Source organism: Anoplopoma fimbria, chromosome 19 (assembly GCF_027596085.1).
Source record: "Anoplopoma fimbria isolate UVic2021 breed Golden Eagle Sablefish chromosome 19, Afim_UVic_2022, whole genome shotgun sequence".
Lineage (NCBI taxonomy): Eukaryota > Metazoa > Chordata > Actinopteri > Perciformes > Anoplopomatidae > Anoplopoma > Anoplopoma fimbria.
In genome coordinates, this window is record NC_072467.1 from 8,503,898 (window position 1) to 8,529,726 (window position 25,829).

At 44.4% G+C, this 25,829-nt stretch overlaps 1 protein-coding gene across 5 annotated transcripts; it reads left to right on the forward strand.

The window, feature by feature from the left end:
* The first annotated feature begins 310 nt into the window (after positions 1-310).
* mtss1la (MTSS I-BAR domain containing 2a) lies at positions 311-24,754 on the forward strand. Of its 5 annotated transcripts, none has more exons than XM_054619346.1 (15): positions 311-567; positions 3,514-3,575; positions 3,698-3,771; positions 15,122-15,206; positions 15,422-15,513; positions 15,614-15,688; positions 17,511-17,668; positions 17,793-17,900; positions 18,269-18,366; positions 20,885-21,017; positions 21,691-21,765; positions 21,955-22,110; positions 22,485-22,655; positions 22,832-22,997; positions 23,295-24,754. In XM_054619346.1, the coding sequence occupies exons 1-15, from the start codon at positions 499-501 to the stop codon at positions 24,101-24,103; spliced, it is 2,331 nt and encodes a 776-aa protein (XP_054475321.1). In that variant the 5' UTR covers positions 311-498; the 3' UTR covers positions 24,104-24,754. The 5 variants fall into 5 exon arrangements, with proteins under 5 accessions (XP_054475321.1, XP_054475323.1, XP_054475322.1 ...); XM_054619347.1 differs by lacking the exon at positions 311-567 and adding an exon at positions 2,170-2,298; XM_054619349.1 differs by lacking the exon at positions 311-567 and adding an exon at positions 2,471-2,690.
* The last annotated feature ends 1,075 nt before the right edge of the window (positions 24,755-25,829 follow it).

Below are 25,829 nucleotides of genomic sequence, written 5' to 3' on the forward strand. Positions count from 1 at the left end.
CTCCTCCTGCTGCCCTCTTCACCCACACTTGTTTTTTTTCTCCAAGGGGTTAACGTTGCGATCATGAGGAGCCACAGTGCATGTCCCCTCCACGTTTACCGGCTGTAGTTCGCCCGGACAAAGCGCATCCCCCCCCCCCTCCAACGCGCTGTCCCTCCCCGTGAGTCCGAGAGAGGAGCAGCAGCAGCGGCGGCGGCGGAGCGAGTGAGCGGCATCCCCCCCCCCCCCCAGGTGCCATCGAGCAGCACGTTTTCTTTTCTTTTTTTTTTTTGTCCGTGCGCCTCCTCAGATTGCTGGCTGCGGGCTTTTTTTTTTTTTTTTTGCGGCTCCGCATCCTCTCCGCTGCTGGCTGCGTTTGTTTGCAGGAGAAGGACAACGAAGGGCGGATGAACAAAACAAAGATCTACGTGTCTGCGGTTTGAAAGCGGATCTTTAATCAGATTTGTTTCTTTGCTTTTTTTTTTTGTTTTTGTTTTTGTTTTTGTTTTTGACACCACCATGGAGTCGGTGGAGAAGGAGTGTGGAGCGCTGGGTGGATTATTCCAGGCCATTGTGAACGACATGAAGGTAGGTGACACACATGGAGCCTAACATAAAGTAGTCCGGGATAATATGTGACCTTTGTGGTAGCACGGTTGCCGATCAGAGGCATATTTTTACTGCCTTTGTCTCTTATGCCGGGTCCTCCCCCCACTGGAAACATCGCTGCAGGTCAAAATGAGAGATGAAACATGTTTCTCTTTGTGCTATTTGCATAATGTGCAGCAGGTCTGTCAGACTCTGGTTATATTTAACAATACTCCAGCCAGTGTGTGATCACCATATAATAACTAAAATGAATAACTAAAATGTTTATTTTGTGAAAAACAAAGCCTACTTGGTGGTGGTTTAATGTGTTTGGTTCAGGGGTCAAATCCCTAACCTCATCATGACAAGAATCAAACAGATCAATCAAAGGATGGGGTGAAGAGCTGTAGAAATTGAGAGGTAATACCTATGTTGTGCAGTTTTCTTAGTACAACTGTTTTTAGGGTGCCATTTGACCCCCAAACAACTGTTCCCACTTCTTCACAGCCTCCAAGGTTCCTTAGATTAAATGACACAGGCAGGAAAGTCTGAAAGAAAATAACCAGCTCCATCACCTAAACCTCCCGGACAGAAACGGCCATTAAAGGTTATTGATTGTGCTTCCTGATGTTTGGCCTTGTGGCAGGAAATCTCTACTTCAGCAATATGTAGTCGTATGCAATACACATTTTGATCCAGGCCTTACCTTACTGAAATGAGCTGACTCAAGTTGCATGCTATATGTAAAAAAAAACATGTTCTCTTTCTCTTAACATAGTTTTACAATGATTTCTTAAGCAGGAACTAGATGTCTCCCATTATCTATAACCCACGTACAAGTGTGTGTGTTTGTGTGTGTTTGTGTGTGTTGGGGGAGGGTCAAGTCAAGGAAGTTGAACCAGGGTGGTCTGTTGTTGTTCACCGCAACAGATGGAAAGTGTGAACGTATTCATCAGGCCCGGTTGGCAGCTCCCAGTCTTCTCATTGTGGACGACGCTCTTGCTACAAAGTGCTGATAGCAGTTAATAAGTCAAGCATCAGGCGGCACTTTTCCTCCTAACAGATTTCTTATTGATCGCTGGCTCACAGAGCCGTGGTGCCTTTCGGACGGACTATTTATGGGCCCTCGTTTGTCAGGCTCCAATGAAATCAACTCTTGGCTATAGTCGGCGCTGGTTTGGTTTCATATATTTCCCTTCTGTGGCGTGCTCATGCCGGGCTTAGAGAGCGAGACACGGGGCTCTTAGAAAGAGGCAGTCTGTGTATTGATAAGCAGCAAAGATGAATGAGGCTGAAGCCCTTAGTCAGCACAGTGTCCATGTCCGCTGTCTGAGACAGACATCTGACCTCATTCCTGCCGCCTGGCTGGGCAAACGCAGGCCTGTCGGACCAGCTTTACCCCCCCATGGGAGCAATGCAGCAGACCTGCCCCCGTTGTGCAGATTTCGCTGATTGGGAGCAAAGTTACAGTATATAGTGTACAATTACCGACATGATACCCAAGCAGTGCACTTGGAGATCTATAAAAGCCTCTTTTAAAGACTTTACAGACAACATGTCTGGATATAAGCAGCACCTGTTGGTTGTATAACTGTCTGACGAAGCTACAGGAACAGAAGAAAAAGAGTAGGAGGTGGAGGGTGAGAAGGAGTACGGTGATTCAGCTGGATTACATCAGCAGCATCAAGAATTAGGTCAGCGATGGATGTGACTTCCAGGCTCTGTGTGTGGGTGAGCAACCACTTTTTTTTTTTTTTTTTTTTTATTTTTTAAATGTCCTCGAGCAACACTGCCTTCCGCCTCCGAGGATGAGAGTTTTGGCCTCGCCCTCCGGTGGATGACGAGGCGTCGGAGGAAGAGCCCGTCTCTTCTTCCTGTCCTTCTTCCCTCCCTCTGTTTGTCTCCCCTCACCTCCTCTGGGAGATGCTGGGTGTGGATGAAGAGAGAGATGCTTCTCCCAGCCTCCCACTGCTCTGCATGCAGCCCTCTTTGGCTGTTTCTTCACCTCGCTCCCTCAGCTGTCTTGGCAGCGCATCCCTCCTGCCCCTGGGAGTCACAGGCCACACAAGCTAATTAGACACCTGTTGGAGTCAAGTGAAGACAGCGAGGCTTAGAGGATCACGGTAAACATTTTTTGCTGAGGGATGATGGCTCCTAAATCGCTTTCTAAGGCGGAGAGGAGCTGGGACATAAACGCAGTCATTTCCACGATTGGTGGTTATACCATAAGTGATGAAAAGCAAGACCGTTTCCAGATTGCAAGCTGACTTCATATAGTCAGGATGTGCGGCCTCTTTTGGCTCGTCTCCATCAAAGGGGCACATGGGGGTTATGCCCTTCCTCTCTCTTCCTCCAGGGCTCGAGCGCTTGCTCTAATGGGATCTAGCCTCGAATGTGTTTTATGTTTGGCTTCTGCTCTCACAGCTCAGAGCAACGTGTGATGATCCTGAGGTAAATCTAATCCAGATACTTCAAAGACCAGCCAAACTCTCAGACCGGTGCACATAAACAATCATGATATATGAGGACTTATACAGATCATGCATGTACACAAATATATCTAAACACGTGAACATGCAAACCAGCCCACACCAAAGACCGAGGGATGAGGGTGGTTAGGTTGATTGAGGACAATAATAACAAAAGTGTAGTCTGAGAAATTCACGGAGCACGGAGCTTATACATCAACCAGTTTATTCCCCAAGGGGAAGAAATCCAAGCTCCCTTTGAGTTATTGCCTCCTTATTTCAACTCAGTATTGTCAATGTGAAAAAAAGGAGAGAATTTTATTCAGCTGTACCAGATTTTATCCGGTTGTAGAGAACATTATGTCTTTCCAAATGCATACAGTGTGGGTGGGTGTGTTTTAGAAGGTATGCCCGCACACTTAAATGTCCTTGGTAAAGCTGTTTGTTTGACTAATTTCTTTTCCTTTTTCCTTATCAGAGCTCTTACCCTGTGTGGGAAGACTTCAGTGCCAAGGCCACAAAACTGCACTCTCAACTCAGGTGAGAAGTGGTTCCAGTGATCAATAAAAACCTTGATGACAAAAAAAAAGGTTCTTGTGCAACGTTTACAGACTCCTGTTGCACTCACACGGTGTAGTGAACGTGTGCCAATTTATTTACAGGACCACGATTCTGGCAGCGGTGGCCTTCTTAGATGCCTTTCAGAAGGTGGCGGACATGGCTACCAACTCTAGAGGTAAGGAGGGTTTAATATTAATACAAGCTCTCACACACCCTGGAGTTAAGGGAAGCAGAAAAATAAATGGATTTGTTGCCTTCATGGAGTGTTGCACACTGATTATTTCTGTCTCAGCTGCACATATTCACTTACCTTAAAGTGACGCTTGTGTAACTTGGCATTATGGTTGAGACGCACCAGCGTAATGTTTTGTGTTGTGCAGTTGAACACTCTTAGGAATAGGTATTGTGTGGAGTTAGGGTTTAAAGCAGCCATTGAAAGACATATAATTGCTTTTTTTCCCCACCTACACTCATTTTTTTTTTTTTAACTTTAAACATGAATTTGTTGCCCAAATATAATCTAAGAAATCTAGTAGTGGACAGGCAGTGACATCACCCCCCTCCCCCCAAGACTCAAAAAGGTGGCCCCTCTCAGAAGAAGTGGGGGAAGCTCTAGGGGTTGGAGGCGGCTCAGAGAAGTGAAAATCTGAGCTTATTGTTTCTTCGGTCTTTAATGAGGTCTGCTGATCTGCTTTGTCACCCTGCTAGTGGCCGCAGACAGGCCGGCCAGAGAGCCAGCTGATTAACACTGATTTCTTTCGGGTTGATCGTAGAGAGCAGTATGTAGGTCAGAAAAAGAACCTACATACTCGGATGAGCGTGCCAAGGCTCCTGACACACACACACACACACACACACACACACACACACACACACACACACACACACACACACACACACACACACACACAGATATTCAAAGAGTGACAGCTGGTAGCTAGGGCCACCTGACCCCGCAGGTCGCATGCCAACATGCTTTTCAGAAGTTTGCACTAGCACAGCCCCCTACTGACCACTTATAGCTGGAGTGCGTAAAGAGGCATTTCTTCAACAGTGTTCACACATTCTCACTAGATTTACTCCTATAGCTGGTCCGGTAACAGTAGAGTTTATTGCCGTGGCGATACAATCAACCTTAAATGATTCCTGATGTGAGTGAAAGATGGAGCAAGGTAGACTAGCGTCGACCTGCTAGCAGCTGGCAGTCTGCATCAATAAAACAGAGGTATGGACCATGGCAGCGCAGGATTTCAAAGGAAAAAAGTGTGTCTACTGTAGAAGACGGTAAAACATGATGGATGGACCAGAGAGAGAGAGAAGGGGCGCTTTGAGTTTTACAGCTATAGATGCATAAAATCTCTCTAAGCGTGTCACTCATACGCCCACTCACTCTTCTGCTCCTCTTCCAGGGACATTAACTTTAGGATTAATGTCATCCTTCTCAGGCCACAGACAGTATGAGTGATGCAGGGGATGATAAGTGATGAGAGACTTTGTAACAAGTGAAGAGGGAATCATGAAACATGGTTTAGGATGATGCAAATGAATAGACTGTGATATTTTTAGCATATAAAAAACGCCGTTTTGGTCCGGACTGAAATATCTCAACAGATATTTGATGGCTTGTCCTGCAATTTATCCCAGATTTCCACACGAATAACTTTGTTGATAGCCTGACATTTCTTCTAGTTCCGTCTTCAGGTTGAAATTTTGATTGGTCCAATGATTTGGTATGATTTGCTTCAGCTTGCTCCGCTATCATTAGCATTTAACTGTACCAAAGTACAGCCTCACAGCGGCTAGTGTGGCTGTAGACTCTTGACTGTTGGTCATGCAAAACAAGCAATTTAAAGTCATCACTTTAGATGCTGATCTGTATTTGTATAAATAACTAGGAAATAACAGTAGTTAAATTGATTATAAAACATTATTTTCTATCCGCATTGTAAAATGGCTTCAATGTATAAAGCTTTACTGTGTATCCTTCTGCTCGAGCAGTTTTAGTGGTAGAAAATAATTTGATGGTTTCAATGTTCAGCCAATATTCATTTTACACATATTTAATAGATTGGTATAAGCAAAACATCTTTGCTCAAAGCTGCTTCTCTTTTCTTCCAACAGTTCTTCCAAGCAATCTTAAAGAGATTGTGCAGTTTTCATGTGCTATTTAACGACGCACAATGTCTGTGTGAGCCGTGTTAGTCGTTTGCGTGCTCTGAAACCCAGCAATTAATTTGGCAGGAGGAATGTCGAAATTTTCTGAAGCTGGCTCGTAGTGGATTGGGATAACCTTTGAACCCCAGGCTTCAGACTCCATGGACATGATTTAGGCAAATTTGCCATTCTGTCTGCTAAAATGTTAAAACCTATTATGCTAAATATATTGGCATCCAGATGTTCCGCTCTTTCCTCTTGCTTTTACACGACTATTTCAAGGCTGTTCAGGAGACAGTGGTATATAAATAGAGATTACTTTCTGACCATTTCAGAAGTGTTTCTCTGGCAGTTTTTCCCCCCTTTCTTGGTTTTGTGTTTGTACTGTATGTGTGTGTGTGGGGGGGGGTCAGTCTGCCTGCAGCGATCGTGTTTATCTCAGCGTCTGCACCACCATATAGGGCTGATTGCACCACAGGGGGCAGGCCCTCGGCTATGAACTGTTGGCCGTCAGCGCCGTCACCCCGATTCCCCTCTCGTGTTCGGGAGGACGAGCTGCAGCTGCTGGCACAGCTGGAGGTTTCATCACGTTCGTCTTCTGCTTCCTTTAATCTACCTTTGACACACTCACCCCGTCACCCCTTTAACTCTCACACACCCTTCTCCTGGCCAGGGAAAGCAACATTTCCCCTCATTCAGTGCTTTTTGATTGAGCCAGGGAGAGAGGACGGAGATTTAAAGAGGATCTCATGATTTCCTGTCTTGACCTGTTTTGTTGTCTTTTTCTGGGAGGCCAAGCTTTTCATACTAATGCCATAATAGCCGTATTATATTTGAGATCACACAACTTCCTCACTGTGTCTCCATGTTCATGTTCAGGCTTCCTCTGGCCGTGTTTAGAGTTTATGGTCACGGCCATAGCGTCAGCGTCTGTGTTTTATGGCGCAGCTGGAGGAGTCGGCAGCCAGGCGTTTTGGCACCGTGTCCGACAGCGCTGTTTCTTTAAGCTGTGCTGATGGATCTATGTCTAAAAGCACGTCTGTCTGTCACATCTGGGTTAAATAAAGGTCTGCTAACCACAAAGCCTATATTAGATCTATGGACTTGGAAAATTTCAGCTTTCTTATGTTCATGTTTCTTTTTCTTGGGACTTAGCTTGAGGTCGGCCTAATGGCTTTTGGCGTGTTGTCTAGGCCATTTCTGTCGCTCATATTACATTGTTGTGTGATGTATTTTAGAGGACTGGACTTATCTGGAGAATAGTGGGCTCCGTGTTTTGTTGTTTTGTTGTTGCTAGGCTAGATGTTCTAGTGGAAGGTTGACTTCATATCTCTTCCATTTTGGACATGGTTGAATGAGATGGAGGTCAAAGAGCCAGTGGTTTCAAGGCTAATGGTCCATCAGGATATTAGATATACAGGCTCTGAGAGTGAGGTGGGCCTAGTTGGGGGGGATGGCTTGGCCATGGGTGGGGGTTGTGGTTGCAGTCGGATTTCCACAGCTCTGGGTATCCAGGCTAGGCAGAGGCGTTTAGCTAATCCTCTTAGCCCCACTCTGTAACACACAGACACAGACTGCCTTCGCTTCCCTTCCTGATCAGCCTTCCCCAGCTTTAAAAAATTCACACTCGGGGATCACCGGCCAGACTGCAATGCAATACAAGTTTGTGCTCAACGCTCACGTAACCTTTTTTCTCTTTACATCTGTGTGCCAGAGCCTGTAGAGTACACACACACCATTACGCAGGCATAATGTCCCACCGGGTCACCGCAAACTCTCTCCCTCTGTCTCCTTCTCTTACCCATTCAGACCATACTCAGTGGTGGAATGGAGGTAGGCTAGTAGATCAGTGTCTCAGCGCAGCAGTAATCTGCTTGGCCCCTGTGCTTCTCTGGGATGGCAGATGGGACGGATATCCCTACCCGGCCATCTGGACGGCCTGGCCATGGACGAGATGCGGCCGTGGCCTAGTGTAGAGCGAGATCAGGGGATTACTGTCCTCTGCACTGTACCAGCAGCGCATCTATTTTTACGGACATGTCAAATAATGAGAGTGTGGCCCATGTGACCGGCACTTACATCCATCAGGCTTGACTTTTCATGTTCAAGCCTGTTATGAGCCTGTATTGTGCCAGTACAGGGAGGTTAGACCTGCATCTTAAATGTGGGTTTGGCTGCAAAACAAGAGCTTATGGAGTGTTTTGTAGATTGGACACACATGCACATGAAGTCCCTTCAATGAATGGTGCGTTATGGTCAGCTGTGCCTTCGTATGCGAAGCTCCTCAGGTATTTCACGACCCCCCCCCCCCCCCCCCCCCCCCAGCCATAAAGTTGCATAAGTATTGACAAGGGTCTCTTATTTCTCCCTCAGCTGTCTACCTTCTCTGTAGGAACAGCTCCCAACACAGCTCTCCGTGTCTCTCTAGAGTTCACGGGGCTTCGACCTCAAAACTCAATGTGGTCGCTTCGAAAATGAATGTTTTCCAGCTATTATAGTGACCACATGCAAAGGGGTGAAGTGGCTGGAACAACGATGTGTGGAACAGACGAGAGGGGGGGGGGGGGATAATAATGGAAAGAAAACAAATTCTGCTCTGCTCTGCATAACGTTCGTTCTGAGGATGAATACCAAACTAAGAAGATAAACATGAGGCTTGAGGGGAACACTGTGTTCAGCTATATCCTGAACACAAAGCCAACGTGGAAGGGAGCCGGAGAAGGGAGGGAAAACATACACGAGAGAGCGCCTGATGGAGGAATGTAAGGGAGGACATTAAAAGAGGGAATGAAAGGGATACATGCATAGTTTCAATCATCTGAGGTGGCTGATTGGAAACAGTTGATATGAGGTGAGAGTGTAGGATCATTAGTCAGGTTACACAATGATTGTGTGATTATTTTCAGCACAACTTGACAACTTAACACTCTTAATGTGCATCTTTATTTTTCCACCATTTGGCCTTATTACCAAAATCTTGCCTGCTAGCAGCGTGGCTCTGGGGACGGTAAAGTCGGCCAGTTGTTCCACCACTTTGGTCCAAACATTCATAATCCCCAGAGGACGAATCCTACTAACTTTCCTGAGTTTTCCCTTATTGAGGTTGACATTCTTGATTAAAGGGATATATCTAAACTACTGAATGGATTGCCATGTTATTTGGTACAGGCATTGATGGTTCCCTGCATAGATTGATTTTAATAAAAAAATTTGATCCACTCACTGTTCATGTTGTGCCGTCATCAGGTGCAAACTAATGACATTCCAGTCAGCCTCAGCTGTACTTTGTGTTTGGTGTTAATTAGCATGCTAACACGCTAAACTAAGAAGGTGAACATGACGTAATCTTTTATGTGGGCTAAATATCAGCACCTTAGCATTAGCACTGTGAGCAAGTAAGCATGCTGACATTAGCATTTAGCACTTCCAGCTCCACTCTAGTTCTAAATACAAGCAGTTGAAGGTATTATTATCAGAATCAATCAGCATGAAGGAGAAAAACAAGATAGAGTTTGGATGGAGTTATAAAATGTAGGTGGCCTAGTGTTTATATGTGTGTGGTGCCAGTATAATCTAATTTTATTGTAGTTGAAAAGAACATTTCAGTCCAACCACCCACATGGAAACGTTTTGTTATCACTATGTGAATATGTACAGAGTTTGCATTTGCCTTGTCTAGGCTCTGACTGGTCTCTCCCCGCGAGCACACGCCAAGCTCAGCACTGAGGAGAACGGGGTAAACATCCCCTCAGGGTGTCTCATGACTCAGAGGCTACAGGTGGAGGTGGAGTTTTTGCTGTATGAGCAGCAGCGGAGGTGTTTGCATTGTTTGCAAATGAGCGACGTTGGCAGAGCAAAAGAGTGGGCAGAACATTGTCAGCCGAGATAAAGAGAACCATATTGCATCGGGTTTAAAGCAGGCCAGCTTGAGTCATCTGGATAAACTGGCTTGGAGGCTTTGCTCCATTAAATACTGAGTCACTCTCAGACTGCTGCCTCAATGTCTATCTCTGGCTGTTTGTATTTGGAGTTTGGATACATAGGGGTCTTTTTTTATTGCATATAGATACATGTGGGGTCTTTTTTATTGTATACAGAATCCCCAGGTGAGGTGAAGATAATGCCGCGTATATTTTCTGCTCTTTCCACTTTAGTGCACAATACATTACTTCTCTCCTTTCCTTACTATACACTTTCCTCTTTTCTCTCTCTGTTTCCCATTTTTCAACTCCAGTGAAAAGCACATCTGGACAAGGGGCGGCATTTATTTTTAGCAGCATTTATGTCCCTGAACAGGAAGCTCCTCCAACAGAAAAATATCACTTCCTCCTTGATGTTGTGTCCTCTTTCTTCTCCTTCAGTCTCATCCTAATGCACTCCAGAGCATGTTTACACCACATCAGGACACAGTGAGGTCTCTCCCTGTCTGTGGGTGTTTCTGCTTCTGAGGTGAAACTCGCTGTGCATACCGACCAGACAACAATGGGTTGAGTGTGTGTTTGACTGTTTGTGTGTGTGACTAAAACAATTGATCCTGAGACCGTTTCCTCTGCCTTTCTTTTGTGTTGCCGCTGGTGAGAAGAGACATACCATGTGTAAGGAAGTGACGCAAAGGGTTTGAATGCTGTTTTTATTTCTACTGTGGACAAACAGCTCATATAGCGCAAATATATACTTTCACGCATGTCATTTAGGGTTATTTCCAGCCTCTCAAATGTGAGGGCTTGTCACTTTTCCTTTTATTACATCGTGAATTTAAGAGTTTTGGGGTTTTTGACTGTTGGACAAAACAAGTAATTTAAAGACTCATTTTGGGGTATGTTATAAAATATAATTGTATATTTTGACTTTCATCAAAGTTCCATTCCAGTTTTTGGCTAAAGAAGGGTTACCACTTCAATATATTTCTACATATTTTGTCTTAATTTTTACGAAGAAAAGAATAAATGTCCCAAAGTAAAGCACAGGTTATTATTTATTATGCATCTTTACACATACAGCTGTGTGTGTGTTTTAGTTTTAAAGTTTGAAGACCTTGATTACAAACAATGATGGCCTAGTTTTTTTAGACAAACTAATTTCAATATGAAACTCCTCCCTCAAACCACAATAAGGCTTTGTTTACAAAGTAAAAAATACTTTTCACCCCAATCTGTCAGTGGATAAAACATTTACATAAAACAGAGTGAAACAGACATTAACTATGTGTTACAATCATGAATAATCTTGTGAAATGCTTATTTCTTTTAAAGTTTGGCTCTTAGGAATGTAAATAGATTCTCACATTTTAGATCAGAGAGATTCTGGAGAGTTTCTGGAGCGCTGTCTCTGTCATCCACAATATAAGTAACTTCAGTTAGATCTATAACTCTCTTGTTGCAGGCGCACAGTAGTGTACTCTTGTAGAACAATCAATGTCCACACACGTCTCTTTTATCCGCCTTCTCTTCCCTCCATCAGAAGCTACTGCTCCCTAACCAGCAGACAAATGGGATGCTGCTTTATTTTTTAATCCACACTCTTCCCCACTGAGATCCACCGCCAGAGCTCCAGCTGTGCTTTGAAGCGGAGGTTCTGATGATGTGAATGTATGATGTTTCGTCAGGTTCTTTAATTCAGAAATCTCTGCTGCGTATTTGCTCAAATGGTAAATTTCCGTGACAAAATCAAAGCAATTCCTCCTCATTCTCTTTTTGTCTCTTTTCTTCACAGACAGAAAATGTTTTCATGATGTTATCTGTACCTTTTGAAAAAATAAACACACAAACTATTTGAAGATTTTGTGGATATTGGAAAACATTACGTGAACCATTTATCAATCATATATTTTCTGGGCCTAATGTGGGAGATTTTTGTCCTGGCAGCGCCTGTTGCACCTGCAGTAGTCAGCCAACACTTCCTCTGCCCTCAGACTGGCCGAACCGGGCCGGCACCTCGGCACTGTGTACTCTCTTTCTTCCTCCCCCCTTCCTCCCTCCTCATCCCACCGCCCCTTTCATCCATCAGTGGCCTCCGCTGTGTCCCTGCCAGTTCACATTCGGTAGCACTTAAAAGAGGCGAGGGAGGGTGAAAGGCAGGAAGCTTAACTGTCCCTGCCAGCCGCGGTCAGCTCCGCCGCCAAAGGTGCCAACGTGAGGAATAACTGTTGTCTCACGGTTGATGGAATTTCCTTTGCTAAGCGGCGATTGTATAACAGCTTAGCAAAAAAAAATATTCCTTGAAGTGTAACTGTGAGGATGTTCTGTACCTTTTCGCTCTTCAGCCCACATCAACATGCTTTATTGACACAGGAAGCAGAGAAAGAGGGAGCACCCACTCGACTCAGGAGAGCTGGATTTAACTTGCAAATGCACAAATCTAACAACAGCAGAATCTCACCACAGCTCGGAGAATGAAACCTGAGCCGAGCAGCAGCAGGGTTCAGATGCTGAGAGGTAGAGATAGTTAAGCCAAGCTACCATGTTGAAGACATCAGGGAATGAGACCCGTGGCAGTTTAGCTCCCGGCTCCTGGCAGGAGAGCCCCTATAAAGCAGACCTATTAAAAACGCTCCTCCTACCTCAAGGAATTGGGGGAGTTAATCAGAACCAGAGCTCTGGATAGAACCACTCGCTAAACGCTGGGACTACACTGTGCTGGTCCTGTATGCTGGAGCTTAAGGTTCCCAGAAAAACCCAACGATGAGGGCTTCACCTTCGCACCAACAGTCCCATGAAATTCTGAACATACACAGCAGACCTGATGTCAGTTTATATTTATGTTGGGTAAATACATTGAACCAGGTGCCATCAGCTTCAGCGACATGCCCGGCAGTGATGTTATAATGAACTACACATTACTGGGCTGTTCAGTTGCTCCCAGTTGTTTTCTCCATGTCTTAAGATCTATCGCTGGGATGCATAACTGCTCCATTCCACCCTGGTCTGTGTTTTGCTTCATTCACGCATGTGTGGATGTCTGCTATGAGGTCGATCCTGCTTTCCCTTCGAAGCCCCATGGGTCCAGGTCTGCTAAATAATCACTTTCTCAGTGCTGCTACGCACTTTTAGCCACGTTTCAAACTGCTACATAGTCAAGTGTCGATTGATTTAAAAAGGGAGATAATCGACTACATTTTATTTGTATAGTAGCATAAAATCCCAAATCACAAAATTGCCTCGAAGGGCGCAAATAAGGGAAAACTCTCTCAAACAAAGAAATAAAACTTTACTAAATGGCCAAAAAAAGAAGACAGTTCAGTAAGAGCAACAGAGGATAGATTGATGGATATTCTTTATTTTTTCCAGTTGACATCTACAAAATATAAAAACAAACCATCCTCCCATCTTGTATATGTTTGTCACATGCCTGTGATCGCATGTAGGGTGCTGTGGGAGTGAATCGCTGCAGCCCCGTCCATCCGGTTGAGGCCAGAGGCCAGCAGGGCTCTTGGACATGGACAGGAAGCCTCTGGACCTCCCCAGGATGTAGCTGTCAGCTGATCCCCCCCTCTGGGAGGAGGAGGAGGCGGGAGAGGAAGAGGAGTGAAGGGGAAGAGAATTTGGCAGGTGTGGATAGGACAGGAGAGTGGGGGTTAGGGGCGATCGACGGCTGACAGTGACATTGGGAAGGTCTGTTATACAGATAAAAGAGCCCACATTACTCCCTCTCTCTCTCTCTCCCTCCGTCTCTCCTTCAGTCTCCAGCCGTCCTACAGAGCTGATTTGCAGCTGCGGACGCCTCCTGTAATGCTTTTAAGAGGAGAAAGTCAAAAGGGAGAGATCCAAGCCTGCGCAACACGTGTCCTGTGTGCACGTTTCTCTTGCGTCTTAACACTTGGCTTTATGAAGCAATGACCCTGTCAGAGAAGAGGCTGTTACATGACGGATACTCAACACCAGTCGTTTAAAGATGGAAACCCCTTTTCGCTATTTATAGCAAGAGCTCAGCGTATAGTTTCCACATGTTAACTCAATCACTTCCTGCTGGTGTTTTAAACGCCTGCGTGTGATACAGCTGGATGACCTCTCACCTCTAACCCTCCCCTCTCTCTCCGTCACCTAGAAAAGCAGTGCAGACGCAGGACCGCCCTCCCTTTCTCTCCCCCAACGCACAAACAACACTCAAGTTATTCTACATCTGCCTGGGGAAAAAAAATGTATCCGTGAGATGGAGTCCAGATCGGTTGCTCAGTTTCTTTGAATAGGTGCAACCGTCACTGAAGTTGACAGCCGACTGGTGAAATTGTCTTTGAACTGGCAGAGTGACGTGATATCAGCTGGAGACACTAACCTAGTTTCTTTATTGTGTGGAAACTGGAAAATAGCACAGATCTCACCGGACAACCATGTGGAGCATTCCTTACCCCGTTTCTTATTTCACGCTTGCTACATCAGTCGTGTTTTTCGTTTCCTATTTTTAAATTCTGTGTATCACTCTCTCTTGCTGCCTGTTTTGTTTTCTTGCAGTGCACTCTCTCTCTCTCTGTCCGCCCTGCATGAATGGTGTTTAGGAAACAGAGAGAACAGGAAAGGCAGAGCAGGCAGGGAAGAATAGAGGGATATCCCCTTACAGGGTTCCCTCCTTTTTCCTCCAGGATAGAGGGGTTGAGAACCTTCGGAAAGGGTGGGGGGATGGTAAATCACACCACCTGTCTATATACACACAAACACACACACACCCACAAACCTGTACACATGCACTACAAAGATCATTCACGATCACAAATACAACCATGCATGCCTTGACTCTGTGTCTGCCGCTGAGAGATGTCCTCCCTCTGCCTTTGTGTGTGTTAGTGTGTGTGTGTTTGCCGAGGGACCCTCAGATTAGCCCTATGTGGCCCAGATTACAACCGGATCATTGCTGCCACATATTACAACGGCCTGTGAACCGTCAGAGAGACAGTGGGCCAGCCTGGGCTTTAGGGGCTGAAAACCCCATTTAATTACACTTCAGCAGAGAGGAAAAGTACAGTAACCCATTCACACAAGCTGTTGTTTACGTTGTGGTGATAATCACGCACGCAATCTTCCAAGAGTCAAAGGGAGAAATGCATGGTTTTTGTGAAGAGGGAGGGAGTGTGTAGGGTTTTAGTATTCTCTGTCACATTTGCTTTCGCCAAACAAATGTGACATTTATGGGCTCTGTTTTTACAATCAGCACTCGTCCACCTGGTGGCTGCAGCTGGAAATGCCTCACCAGCAGGGAAAAAAACATGCCCTGATAAATCCATCTGACAGGAGGGAATTAGACCATTTCAAAGTGCTCTCTTGATGTTTTGTCTCCTTCATAAAGAACCATATTTTTCCAGGCCAAGAGGCATATTTGTGATTCGCAATTCCAACCTCTTTTATCGTGGGTGACAATTTGTTTGTTTTGTCTCATCCAAGGTGCCACCAGGGACGTCGGCTCAGCTCTGACAAGGATGTGTATGCGACACCGCAGCATCGAGACAAAATTACGCCACTTCACCAAGTAAGTGTCACCTGGGTATTCTATTTTTCCCCCCTTACACTGCAATTTTCTCTCTTCCCCTGCCTGGAGGGGATTAATATTCCCAGGTCCCATCCCATCTCTGTTGACCTTCCTCTCTGCCACCCTTCATTGAGTGTTTTTGTGCCATGGAAATAAAGCTATTTATTATGCCTCTCACACTCTCCTCTCATGTTGTGTCTCCTCGTGTGCTGTAGTGCTCTTATGGAAGGCCTTGTTACGCCACTCCAGGACAGGATAGAGGAATGGAAGAAGACGGCTAATCAGCTGGACAAAGACCATGCCAAAGGTGAACAGCCTGGAAACACAAACTATAAGTACTTAGTTGTGAGCACTGTGTATTTGGATGGAAATTGATACGCCTATTTTTCTTGACTTGCTGTCCACAGAATACAAGCGGTCTCGCCAGGAAATCAAAAGGAAGTCGCTAGATACCTTAAAACTCCAGAAAAAAGCAAGAAAAGGTGAGCAAAACTAGAACATGTTGATTATAGAACAACTCGCACAACTTTATTTAGATTTAAGGGCTGATATTAATGTCTTAAGTCTGCTTGGCTGCTGGTTCCTGGTCTGTACCAATGGTTCAGAGTGAACTGGCGCCATCTATAGTGTAGAATCAGAAACGACAACTCAATCGAATCAAAATGCCTGGCACTATTTCAAAGGCTCCGTCCCAGCTTTGGATGATTTGTCACCTTCTACCTTATAAATCAAAGAAATGATCTTCTCTCCTGGCTGTGCTTGCATTAGCCCCTACTGCTGGATGTAATTAAATTCCTATTACCCCGCAGGATTTACACCAGTGGTTCGGTGCTGGTCATAAACATGCAATGTGGCCTGATTTTAATGCAGCTAACACTGCCTGTTCTTCTGTTCCCCCCCCCCCCCCCCCCCCTGCAACCTTCCTCTATTTCCTCTCTGGCTATTTCCCTGGCTGTAGAGCTTCTAGGTATGTCTGCTGTGCTCAATGAGATAGTTGTCAAGTGCATCGTAATCATTCTTAGTTTAAACTGCCAGACAAAAAAGAACCCCGTGTTGTCTTAGCATTATTGGTTAAAACAAGGAAATGTATTAAAATTTCGGAAATATGCTTATTTGCTTTCTTGCACAGCGTTGGAGGAGAAGATTGATAGCACTCTCGTGTATGATAGATATAAAGCTACTGCCAGCAGCTGTTTAGCTTAGCTTAGCTTATCTTAACATAAAAGCTGGAAACAGTGGGAAACAGCTGTCCTGGCTCTGTCTTAAGGATACATAACACATCTACCAGCTTCTCTTATTAGTTGACAAATTAACATAACAAATCTCTTTTGTTTTATCCATACAAAAATGCAAGTGTAAAAATGACAGATTGCTGTTTAACGGATAAACTTTCCAGCTCGCTGTTTTTCCCTGTTTCTAGTCTTCATGCTAAACTAAGCTAGTTTATTAATTAGCAAGCTGTCAGATCCTTATGAGACCCTTAATTGAATCAGTGTCATAATAAATGCTGGCGCGCTGACAGATGAGACAATTAAGCTCTGATATGTCTTTAACATATGGATAATGGTAAAACCCTTACAGGGGCGCTGCCGGTCAAAGACTGATTATGATCTAGGCCGTTGCTAACAAAATCTGAATTCACTCAAAACCATATTCTTTACTTGTATTTTCAAGTTGCACAGTAGTTAAAGTGAGTGCATGGTTTGGGTTTTAACCAAATATGCTAAGATTTATTGAAGGGTGTTTTTTATATCTGGCAGTGCATGTCTGTCTAAATCATGCAATCAGAGTGACAGAAAATGTGGCATCTCCGCGGTCATCATCATTGCATCCTTTTCGCCTGCATTCATCTATCATCTAGTGTCATTGTTGTTTTGCAGTCTTGAATGACTCTCAGACATTGTGTTTACTTTCGCGTGTCTAATCGCATCCATTTCAGGACCTACAAGTCACCACCAGTTGCTTTGCATCAACTCATGATTGACGACATGTTTCAGCGTCCTCTCATTCCAAATGTAACATGTTTGTCAGTGCGTTGACCTCCAGTCCACAAACAATTTATCATTATGTGTTCTAATCATCTCTCATTTGTTTACTCTTCCCCTCCTCTCTGAACTGTGTGAACTTTCCTCCCTTCATGTCACTTCCATAATTATCACCCGCCCCTCAAATTCCCAATCTGTCTTCATTCCTCCTCCTGTATTTTCTCTCTTTACTCACCCCCCCCCCCCTACATATTTCATCCTTCTCTCCATCCTCCCTCCCCTCCTCTCTGCCTCCTCACCCTTGCCTTGCGTCGCGCAGGCCGGGGTAACCTGCGCCCCCAGCTGGACAGTGCCATGCAGGACGTCAGTGACTTGTACCTGCTGATGGAGGAGACGGAGAAGCAGGCGGTGCGCAGGGCGCTCCTGGAAGAGAGAAGCCGTTACTGTACATTCATTAGCCTGCTGCAGCCCGTGGTGGTGAGGAACATTTAGCCTCTGTTCACCTGAGAGTTGTAGGAGTTAAAGGGTGTTTTACTTTGCTTGCTCTTTCTGTTGATGTGGTAGCTGTTTTAAATTTCGATCCCTCCTCTTTCCCCGCCAGAATGTAGAGATTGCCATGCTGGGAGAGATAACACATTTGCAGCCAATTGTTGATGACCTCACTATGCTGACCGAAGACCCACACAAGCTGCCACCGGCCAGTGAGCAGGTAACAGAGGTGTAACACTACTGATTCTACTGATGCCGCTTGAGATCTGCTGGAAAAAGTCCCAAACACATACACTATTAATTCTTGTTTGAGTAAGATTTGCTTAAAATGACAGTGCCCAGCTGTTGCAGGAACTGATGAAGCCACAATGTGACTTTACTGACAAAACTAATTCACCCCTTCATATGTCCCACAACACAGCTTGAGAAATAACCCTTTTACTGCTAATTAGGACTTGTAATTAGGACTTGCAATTAGGACTTGTAATTAGCAGTAAAAAGGTTAGTTGATTTGTTAGAATCTCTAACCTTTACATGTTTTTTCTTTATCTCATGTAAAAATGATGTTATGATTATGTGTTACTGCAGGTGATCAGGGACCTGAAGGGCTCCGACTATAGCTGGTCCTACCAGACCCCTCCTTCCTCCCCCAGCAGCACTGGCTCCAGGAAGAGCAGCATGTGCAGGTACATCCTATATATATATATATATATATATATACACACACACACACACACACACACACACACACACACACACACACCGTGCTGCTCTTTATTCTCTGTTTAGCTTGTATTGTTTGGTGTGCCGTGTCTGATGTTGCTAATGGTGAATTATTTCGTACTGGATGTGAGCTTAGAAGATCTGAGCCTTTTTGAGTAAACATACATGCACATTCTTGATATCAACTCACTTCTTAACACATTTGTAGGGAAGGAATGAAATATTAAAGGTTGTCATGAATAGACAAGTAGGTGCCCCCCACCCTCCCTCACCACGCAGCCAAACTGTCAGTGACAATCCACATGCAGTACATGGCGTTATCTCGCCAGCTTCTCAGCTCCTGCTCCTGGTAGATTTGCAATTCTCAATCTTCTTACAGCCAGATTAGCTCCAAAGCTGTGAAACATTACAGCCTGACAGCCGTGAGCCCACACGAGAAACCAAATTCTATGTATTTGTAAGTCTAATAGTGAAAACGTATCTATAATGTGGGTCGAAGGTGCTTTATAGGTCAATACAGAAGCTTTTCTTTGCATATAAACCCTTTTTAATGTTAAATTTTAAATGTTAAAAAGTACATCAAACCTTGTTATAACCTTACTTTGGTGTTATAGAACCTACCTGATAATTGTACCAATTACCACTGCAGCCTATTTTCAGTGTCTTATATTCATTTATAATACAGCCACTGACTTTATGTTAGAGGATTTGGTTTAACGCAGACTTAGATTTTAAATCACAGTTAGTGTTGTTGTTGTTGTTGTTGTTGTTTTTAGGGTAGAATAAGACTAGTCCACGAAAAGCTTATACCTTCCATATGGAACTTGGAGAAACAACCTTGGTCTCAGCTGGACAGATGTAGACGTTTCAGTTTATCCACTGAGTCTGTAAAAGGTTTTTGATAAGCTGAAGGTCATATTATTTTCTCTGCAGGTCATGATTTGGTTGTGGGTAATCACAAAATTGGTGTTAAATGATTAGATACATGGAAATTTAAAAAGAAAGTTGTGATCAAGAGACGAAGGTCTTGCAGAATGGAAGAAAAACGAGTTCACTTTGTACTTCTTAAAGACACAGATAAAAGAGAAACAGGGCATAAGGTTAGTGTTGGGTAATGAATCATTTAAGGGTATTTCATTTGTCATATTTCATTTGGCATTCCTCATTAAGCCTCATCCTAGAGGACAAAGATTAAGGAGAAATGATAACTTCCGATAAATTCCAGAGGGAGATGGGGAGGAGGAGAAGGAGGAGGTGGGGGAGAGCAGTACAGACGGAAGGTGAGAAGCATAAATTGCAGATTTTTCAAATCTGTGGGCGACAAAGAGAATCAACGCTGAGTGAGAATGACAGAGCAGGAGACAAAAAAGCACGGAGACAGCTGTTAATGTTCAGAGGGAAATAAAAATCAAAGAAGGGATGACATTTGAACGCTCTTTGATGCACCAAAATTAGAAGAATGGCATCATTTAGAGTTTTCACATAACACTGCCTTCATGTCCTCGGCTTTTGTGATACATTTTTCATTTAGCCTCGTCTTCTTTCTTCCATGGCCTACACATAAATCTTCCCATAACAAGTTTCAGAACAAAATGGGGGGGGGGGGAGAATGCTAGAATCACAATCCTGTTTTGCATGCATGGTGTTAAATTGTCATTGAAGATTTACAATGCTCAAATGAACACAATCAAACAAGGGGGAAAAAAGGGAAATAAAAATGTTGCAATATGTATTTCCTTCTATGTATGCATTTATTGTCATTATTCAATTAACAACATTGGGTATGTAATGAGGACAACTAATTATCTTTTTGCCATGTAATAACTGAATTAAATGTTTTCATTGTGACTTGAATTATTCCAAACCATATTAAAATCTTGTCATTATACAGAAAACAAAGTGAAGAGGTGTTTTGAAATGCAGACATACTGCGAAATGTTACTGGTCACAGTAGGACATCCTGGTATTTTTTGGCACCCTGCTTTTGAAATACTATGTGTTGGAACATACTAAATCTTTTTCTCGCATACTAAATAGTACGGTAGTATGGGTATTGGAGCGCATAGGTAGTGTCCTTGCAGCAGGGTATTTTAATGTGAAAGGCTGTCTGTCATGGTTGCCATCAGCAACAGTAAATCCCGCCCATGGCCAGGCCCCCAATCTGATTGGAGAGTTGACTCGTTTAATTTTGACATGAATGATGCGTCTCCTGTTCTAAGAAGATAAAGCTCCCTTGAGCATCATCAGTCATTTAGTATTTTAGTATCACATTTATGCTGCTCTCTGCTGGACAACATGGCAAAGCAATGTACCTCTTCACCTGTGTTTTCATTTGGTTTCATATCATGATATCATGTCTAAATAATTGTCATTTAAAACACATTTCATTTATGCATACATATAAAGGAAATGCAAAATACGTTTGATTTGTGTCCATTTGGTTAAGTTTTATACTGATATTGAGTGATATCCTGTCATCAGCCTCCTCCAGATGCCCTCTGCAGGAGCCCATCGGCTCAGCAGCGTCTCCTCCCACGACTCGGGCTTCGTATCCCAGGACGCCAACACCCACTCCAAGCCTCCGTCGCCCATGCCTTCTGACATCACCAGCCAGGTAGAAGTCTCAGCCATAATACTTAAAGTTTATTCTTTGATCAGAGTAAACTAAACCAGGCACTAAGCAGACTTGTTGGCTCCAGAGATTCATCCGGTTGTAATGCTGCAGGGCAGCAAGTCACAGAAACAACACCACTTTCTTGTCACAGTAGATCTACAACAATTCTCTTTTTAACAATGATCATTACCAATCGGCACCTTCAGTGTTGTCATGTTTGCATTTCAGACAAAAACCCATACGCCTAAATGTAAGCTCCAGATCTTGACCAACAAACCCAAACATAGGTCTCTTTTTTTTTTTGCTGCTACAGAGCTTTCTCTTTTATAAATGTTGATTGATTTTTTTTTTTTTTTTTTTTTTTTTTTTTTTACCCTGCCGGTCTGATAAAAGTTATCCATACTCTCACAGTCTGCATGGAGTGTAATGTACAGAACACACTCAGCAGCACACAAGCACACCCACTGATGCAATGTTCAGTTCTGAATAAATTATCTTACAAGCTACTTTATTATCGACCAAAATACCTCCCTCCTCCTAAAGCTCATCAACACTCTTCTCCGACTCTCTCCCTTTCCCTGTGCATTTCTCATCTCTCATCTCTCACTCCTACCGTTCTCACTCCATTTCTCCTCCCCCTCCACTGTTTTTTATTCCATCTTCCCTTTCCCAGAAATCAACAAGCTCGGCCTCCTCTGAGGCTTCAGAAACCTGCCAGTCTGTCAGCGAGTGCAACTCTCCCACAGCGGTTAGTACTGCATGGATCTCACCAATCTACTTGCTTTATTGGACACACACGCACACGCAATGTGCTTTGCATTGTTATCTATAGCTTAAAGAGGCCCGTGGGCTCCTCTTGACAGCCGCAGTGCGGTTTGACGTGGACTATTCATGGATGTTGAGCACTCTGACTCAGACTTGTCTGTCCGTTCCGCAGTTTGGCTCATGCTCATCCTTCGGTACCTTCCGCCCTGCTTTCTCTCACACTGGCACCATCAGGCCTCTCTCTGTCATACTTCCTGCGTCCCCCACATTTAACCACTCCCCTGGATCCAACACCCCCTCACCCTCATCAAAGATTCCTAGCTGGAAGGTTTGTTTTTATTTGCAATTTCACGTTTGGGTTTGCTCTTTTAAACCTTTTGTTGCTTCTTTGCTTCTTGTGTTTTATTGCCTTCATGCACATGAATGAGCCTAAAGATTAACCTCACAGTCACCATTTTGCTGTTGCTCACCAAGCTCAGTTTAGAAATCTTTCCTCACGAAGATGTGCTAAACTGAGACGGCTATATCATTAACAACACTTGCATAGCTTGATGTAGTCTGCCCATATCTTCATCGTCATCTAACCAGTTCATGAGCCAAATCAGCAGCTTCCGTGTTGAACTGACCTACACGACTGTCGGGTGGCGACCACAGCAGACGCATGTTTTTAGGACAGTCTCATTGTTTCATCTGCTGCTGCAGGACTGGGCCAAATCCTGTGAGCCATCATTGGCCAGCACTCTGCAGCGAAGGAGAGAGTCTGCGGATAAGATGAGAGAGCTGGAAGCTCCGCCCAGTCCGCTGGGGTATTCTGGGATGCAACCAGATGATCCACACAGAGCGAGAATGGCCCCAGGAACCATTGCAGCCAAGGTTAGAAGTCCTCATGGAGTAAAAACTATAAATGTCTGTATATAGATGTGTTTGCCTAGATAATTGTTGTATTGTAAATTGCATATTTATAGGTGTGCTAATCTTTATGTACTTCCTACTTGCCTGTATCTGTGTGTGTGTGTGTGTGTGTGTGCGTGTGTGTGTGTGCGCCTCAGCATGGTGAGCCGCTCTCTCCAGCAGCCAGCACTCTAGCCATGGTTCTGACCAGAGGCTTGAGTATGGAGCAGCAGAAGAGCAGCAGGGACTCCCTGCAGTACTCCAGCGGCTACAGCACCCAGACAAACACCCCCTCCTGCTCTGAGGACACCATACCCTCACAAGGTAGCACTCACTCTCAACATCCACACAGTCTGTTAATATCACATGTTATCTATATACAGCACAGACTTTCTAATTAGCCCTTTTGCTTTTCCATGAACTCTTGATGGGAACGTGTGATACACTTTAGTAATTGGGAAAGTGATGTACTATTTGCCTTCAGTGATAATTCAATTACTGAATGCGAATAGTTATAATGCAATAAAGCTGCAGAATAGCTATTCAAAACATGGTGATTTCAGTGTTCTTTATTATTCAGTGGAGAAAACGAAAATGCTCATGACTCACTGTCACTTCTAGGTTCCGATTATGAATGCTACTCTCTCAACGGGGATGCTGACAACGAAGGACAGGCAGACTTTGACAAGTCCTCCACCATCCCACGCCACAGTAACATCGCTCAGAGCTACCGCCGCATGATCCAAACCAAGAGGCCTGCCAGCACAGCAGGTCTGCCTGCAGGTAAGACCCTGCAGGGCACTCCGAACGGCGCAGGCGGAAGCGGCGCTGGGGCCATCACCTCGGGCACGGCCACCATTCGCCGGACTCCATCCTCCAAAACCGGAGTGAGACGCACGCCGTCCACATCTGGCCCCATTCCCATCCGGCCCCCCATTGTGCCAGTTAAGACCCCCAGAGTGCCAGATTCACCGGGTTATGCGAGCCCGTCCCAGCATCGTGCGGGCAGCGAGGAGTTTCTGTACGGTGATGACCCAACCTCTAGTGACTACATGAGGGCTTCTCCAAAGCGGATGAGCCTCCCCGACGCACCCTGGGGCTGTGGAGGAGGTGGAGGGGCGGACAGGACCGTTTACGCCCAGCAGGCCCCCGGCATGGCCGTCCACGTTGCTGAGGAGGACCCTCTGCTTGCTGCCAACCGCCACAGCCTGGTGGAAAAGATAGGGGAGCTGGCTGCCAGCGCCCGCGCCCTCGGTGAGGGTCACTTTCCTTTCCACAGCCCACTGCCAGGGGATCCGGCTCAGGTTGTGCCCCAGGTGTCGTCCTCTATGACCCAGGAGGACATGGATATGCTGGTGACTATACGCCGGGGGGTGAGGCTCCGCAAGGCAGTGACTGATGACAGGTCGGCTCCCATGTTTATGCGGTAGCTGTTGTAGAAGAAGACTGTGAAGAAGCAGCTTTGTGCCCTTATTTACAAACTGAAGCTTTGTAGTGAAGTGCAACAGCCCTCATGTGCTACATGAACGGAGGTACAAGTCATAAAGAGGATGTAATGTGGTGAATGAAGGCCAGTTCACAGAGTCATGAGTGACCATGGACAATGTCAAGTCATTTCATGTCATGTATGTATTGTGTACGTACAAAGTAATCCATATTTTTGTTGGTTTTTATTCTTCTCCTTCGTTTTTTTTCCGTCTTTGGACTTCGTGGCTGTGCACCTCTGCTCCCCGTGTGACCAGTTTTTTCAGCCCAGTTTGTCCCTTTTTCCCCAGTGATGAGGACATCACCACTGTAGGGGTTGACTGCTCTATCTTTGTTTTTGCTCTTATGGTTATTATATTATTGTGCATTTCTTAATTAACACAGCGAGCTGTCAGTGGAAGGTGATGGGCGAGGTGCTCTGTGAGCCTGTCTGTATGTTGTGTTTCTCATCATTACTGTACAAGTACCGTATTACTGTTTTTGTTTGATAAGATGAACAGCAGCTGTGTAAGTCATGTAAAATAGGAGCAATATGGCAGTGCTTTTATTGCTGTACTGTACTGTCAATATATTCTGCAATTAAACAGGCTTTTTACTGTTAAATGGCTTTATTGTCTTTGTCAGAAAATGTAAAGTCCTCATTAATAGTTGAAACTGTGTTTACCAACATTTATTAGTTGAGCAGTATATTTACATCTAAAATGGATGTAAATGTAAATTTCCCCCAGTTCCACAAATTTAATTTCTTTTTATTTTATAAGTACTTCCTCAGGAGCTTTCTCTACCTCACATTTTATACTGCAGTTAAACTCAATATTTTATGAATTAAACAGTAGACTAATCTTAATTTTCTAGTGGCCTGGGCGGTTACCCAATTATATTTTCAAATGTTCTGCTTAGTTCACTATAACTTTGCCCTCAATGATACCATTAACAATACTACAGTACTGTAAAATGGCGTATGGGGGCGCCAGAGATCCTCCATTGTCTCCAAGCCAACTGGCACCAAAAGGAAACAGTATTGGAGGATATAGACATTGCTGCTTCAGTAAATATATTTGGCAGGCTGGGGAGATGAACGATAAGTGGGACAAAGAACGAGAGAAGGAGGTAAGGATGTCTCACAGCCTCCAGGACGAACTACATTCATGTTTCTCCAGTGACACCACGAGGACAAACAAATGCTGGCTTACCAATGATTGGAAACAAAGAAATGGACAAAAGTGTAACGTTTTCACTTTAAAAATGTCAAATGACAAACATATAAGCCAATAAGGCTAACGTTATATCTTACATATAAGGGTTAACCGGTGAGAGATAATATTTCCAACAAAAGAAAGACCACTGAGTAGATTTACTTAAAGTGTACACATTCATTTTGGCCAGTATTAAGAAGCTTTTATTTTGTATGACAAACTCTCAGGACCTATTCAGAAGCAGGCTTTGTGAAATGTATGCTCCGGGGAGCTGGTGTAAACCCTCTCAGTATTCTGTAAATGATTGGTCCTGCTGGAAAACAGCTCCTATACTAACTGTGTAAAGCCTTTCCCCCCCTGGAAAACAGTGATGATTAACCACAGGGCCCTTCTCCTGGATAAAGGACCTCTATTAGGGGGCACTTATGTATGATATATGAACATTAAATCCATGTATACCTACTCGTATTAAGAA

What these genes read in the sequence shown, in the direction of transcription:
- mtss1la (XM_054619346.1), top strand. Translation starts at nt 499, where the DNA reads ATGGAGTCGGTGGAGAAGGAGTGTGGAGCGCTGGGTGGATTATTCCAG. An exon ending in CCAGAAAAAAGCAAGAAAAG is followed by an intron (nt 15,689 to 17,510) that starts GTGAGCAAAACT and finishes TGCGTCGCGCAG; the next exon opens with GCCGGGGTAACCTGCGCCCC. An exon ending in GGACACCATACCCTCACAAG is followed by an intron (nt 22,998 to 23,294) that starts GTAGCACTCACT and finishes TGTCACTTCTAG; the next exon opens with GTTCCGATTATGAATGCTAC.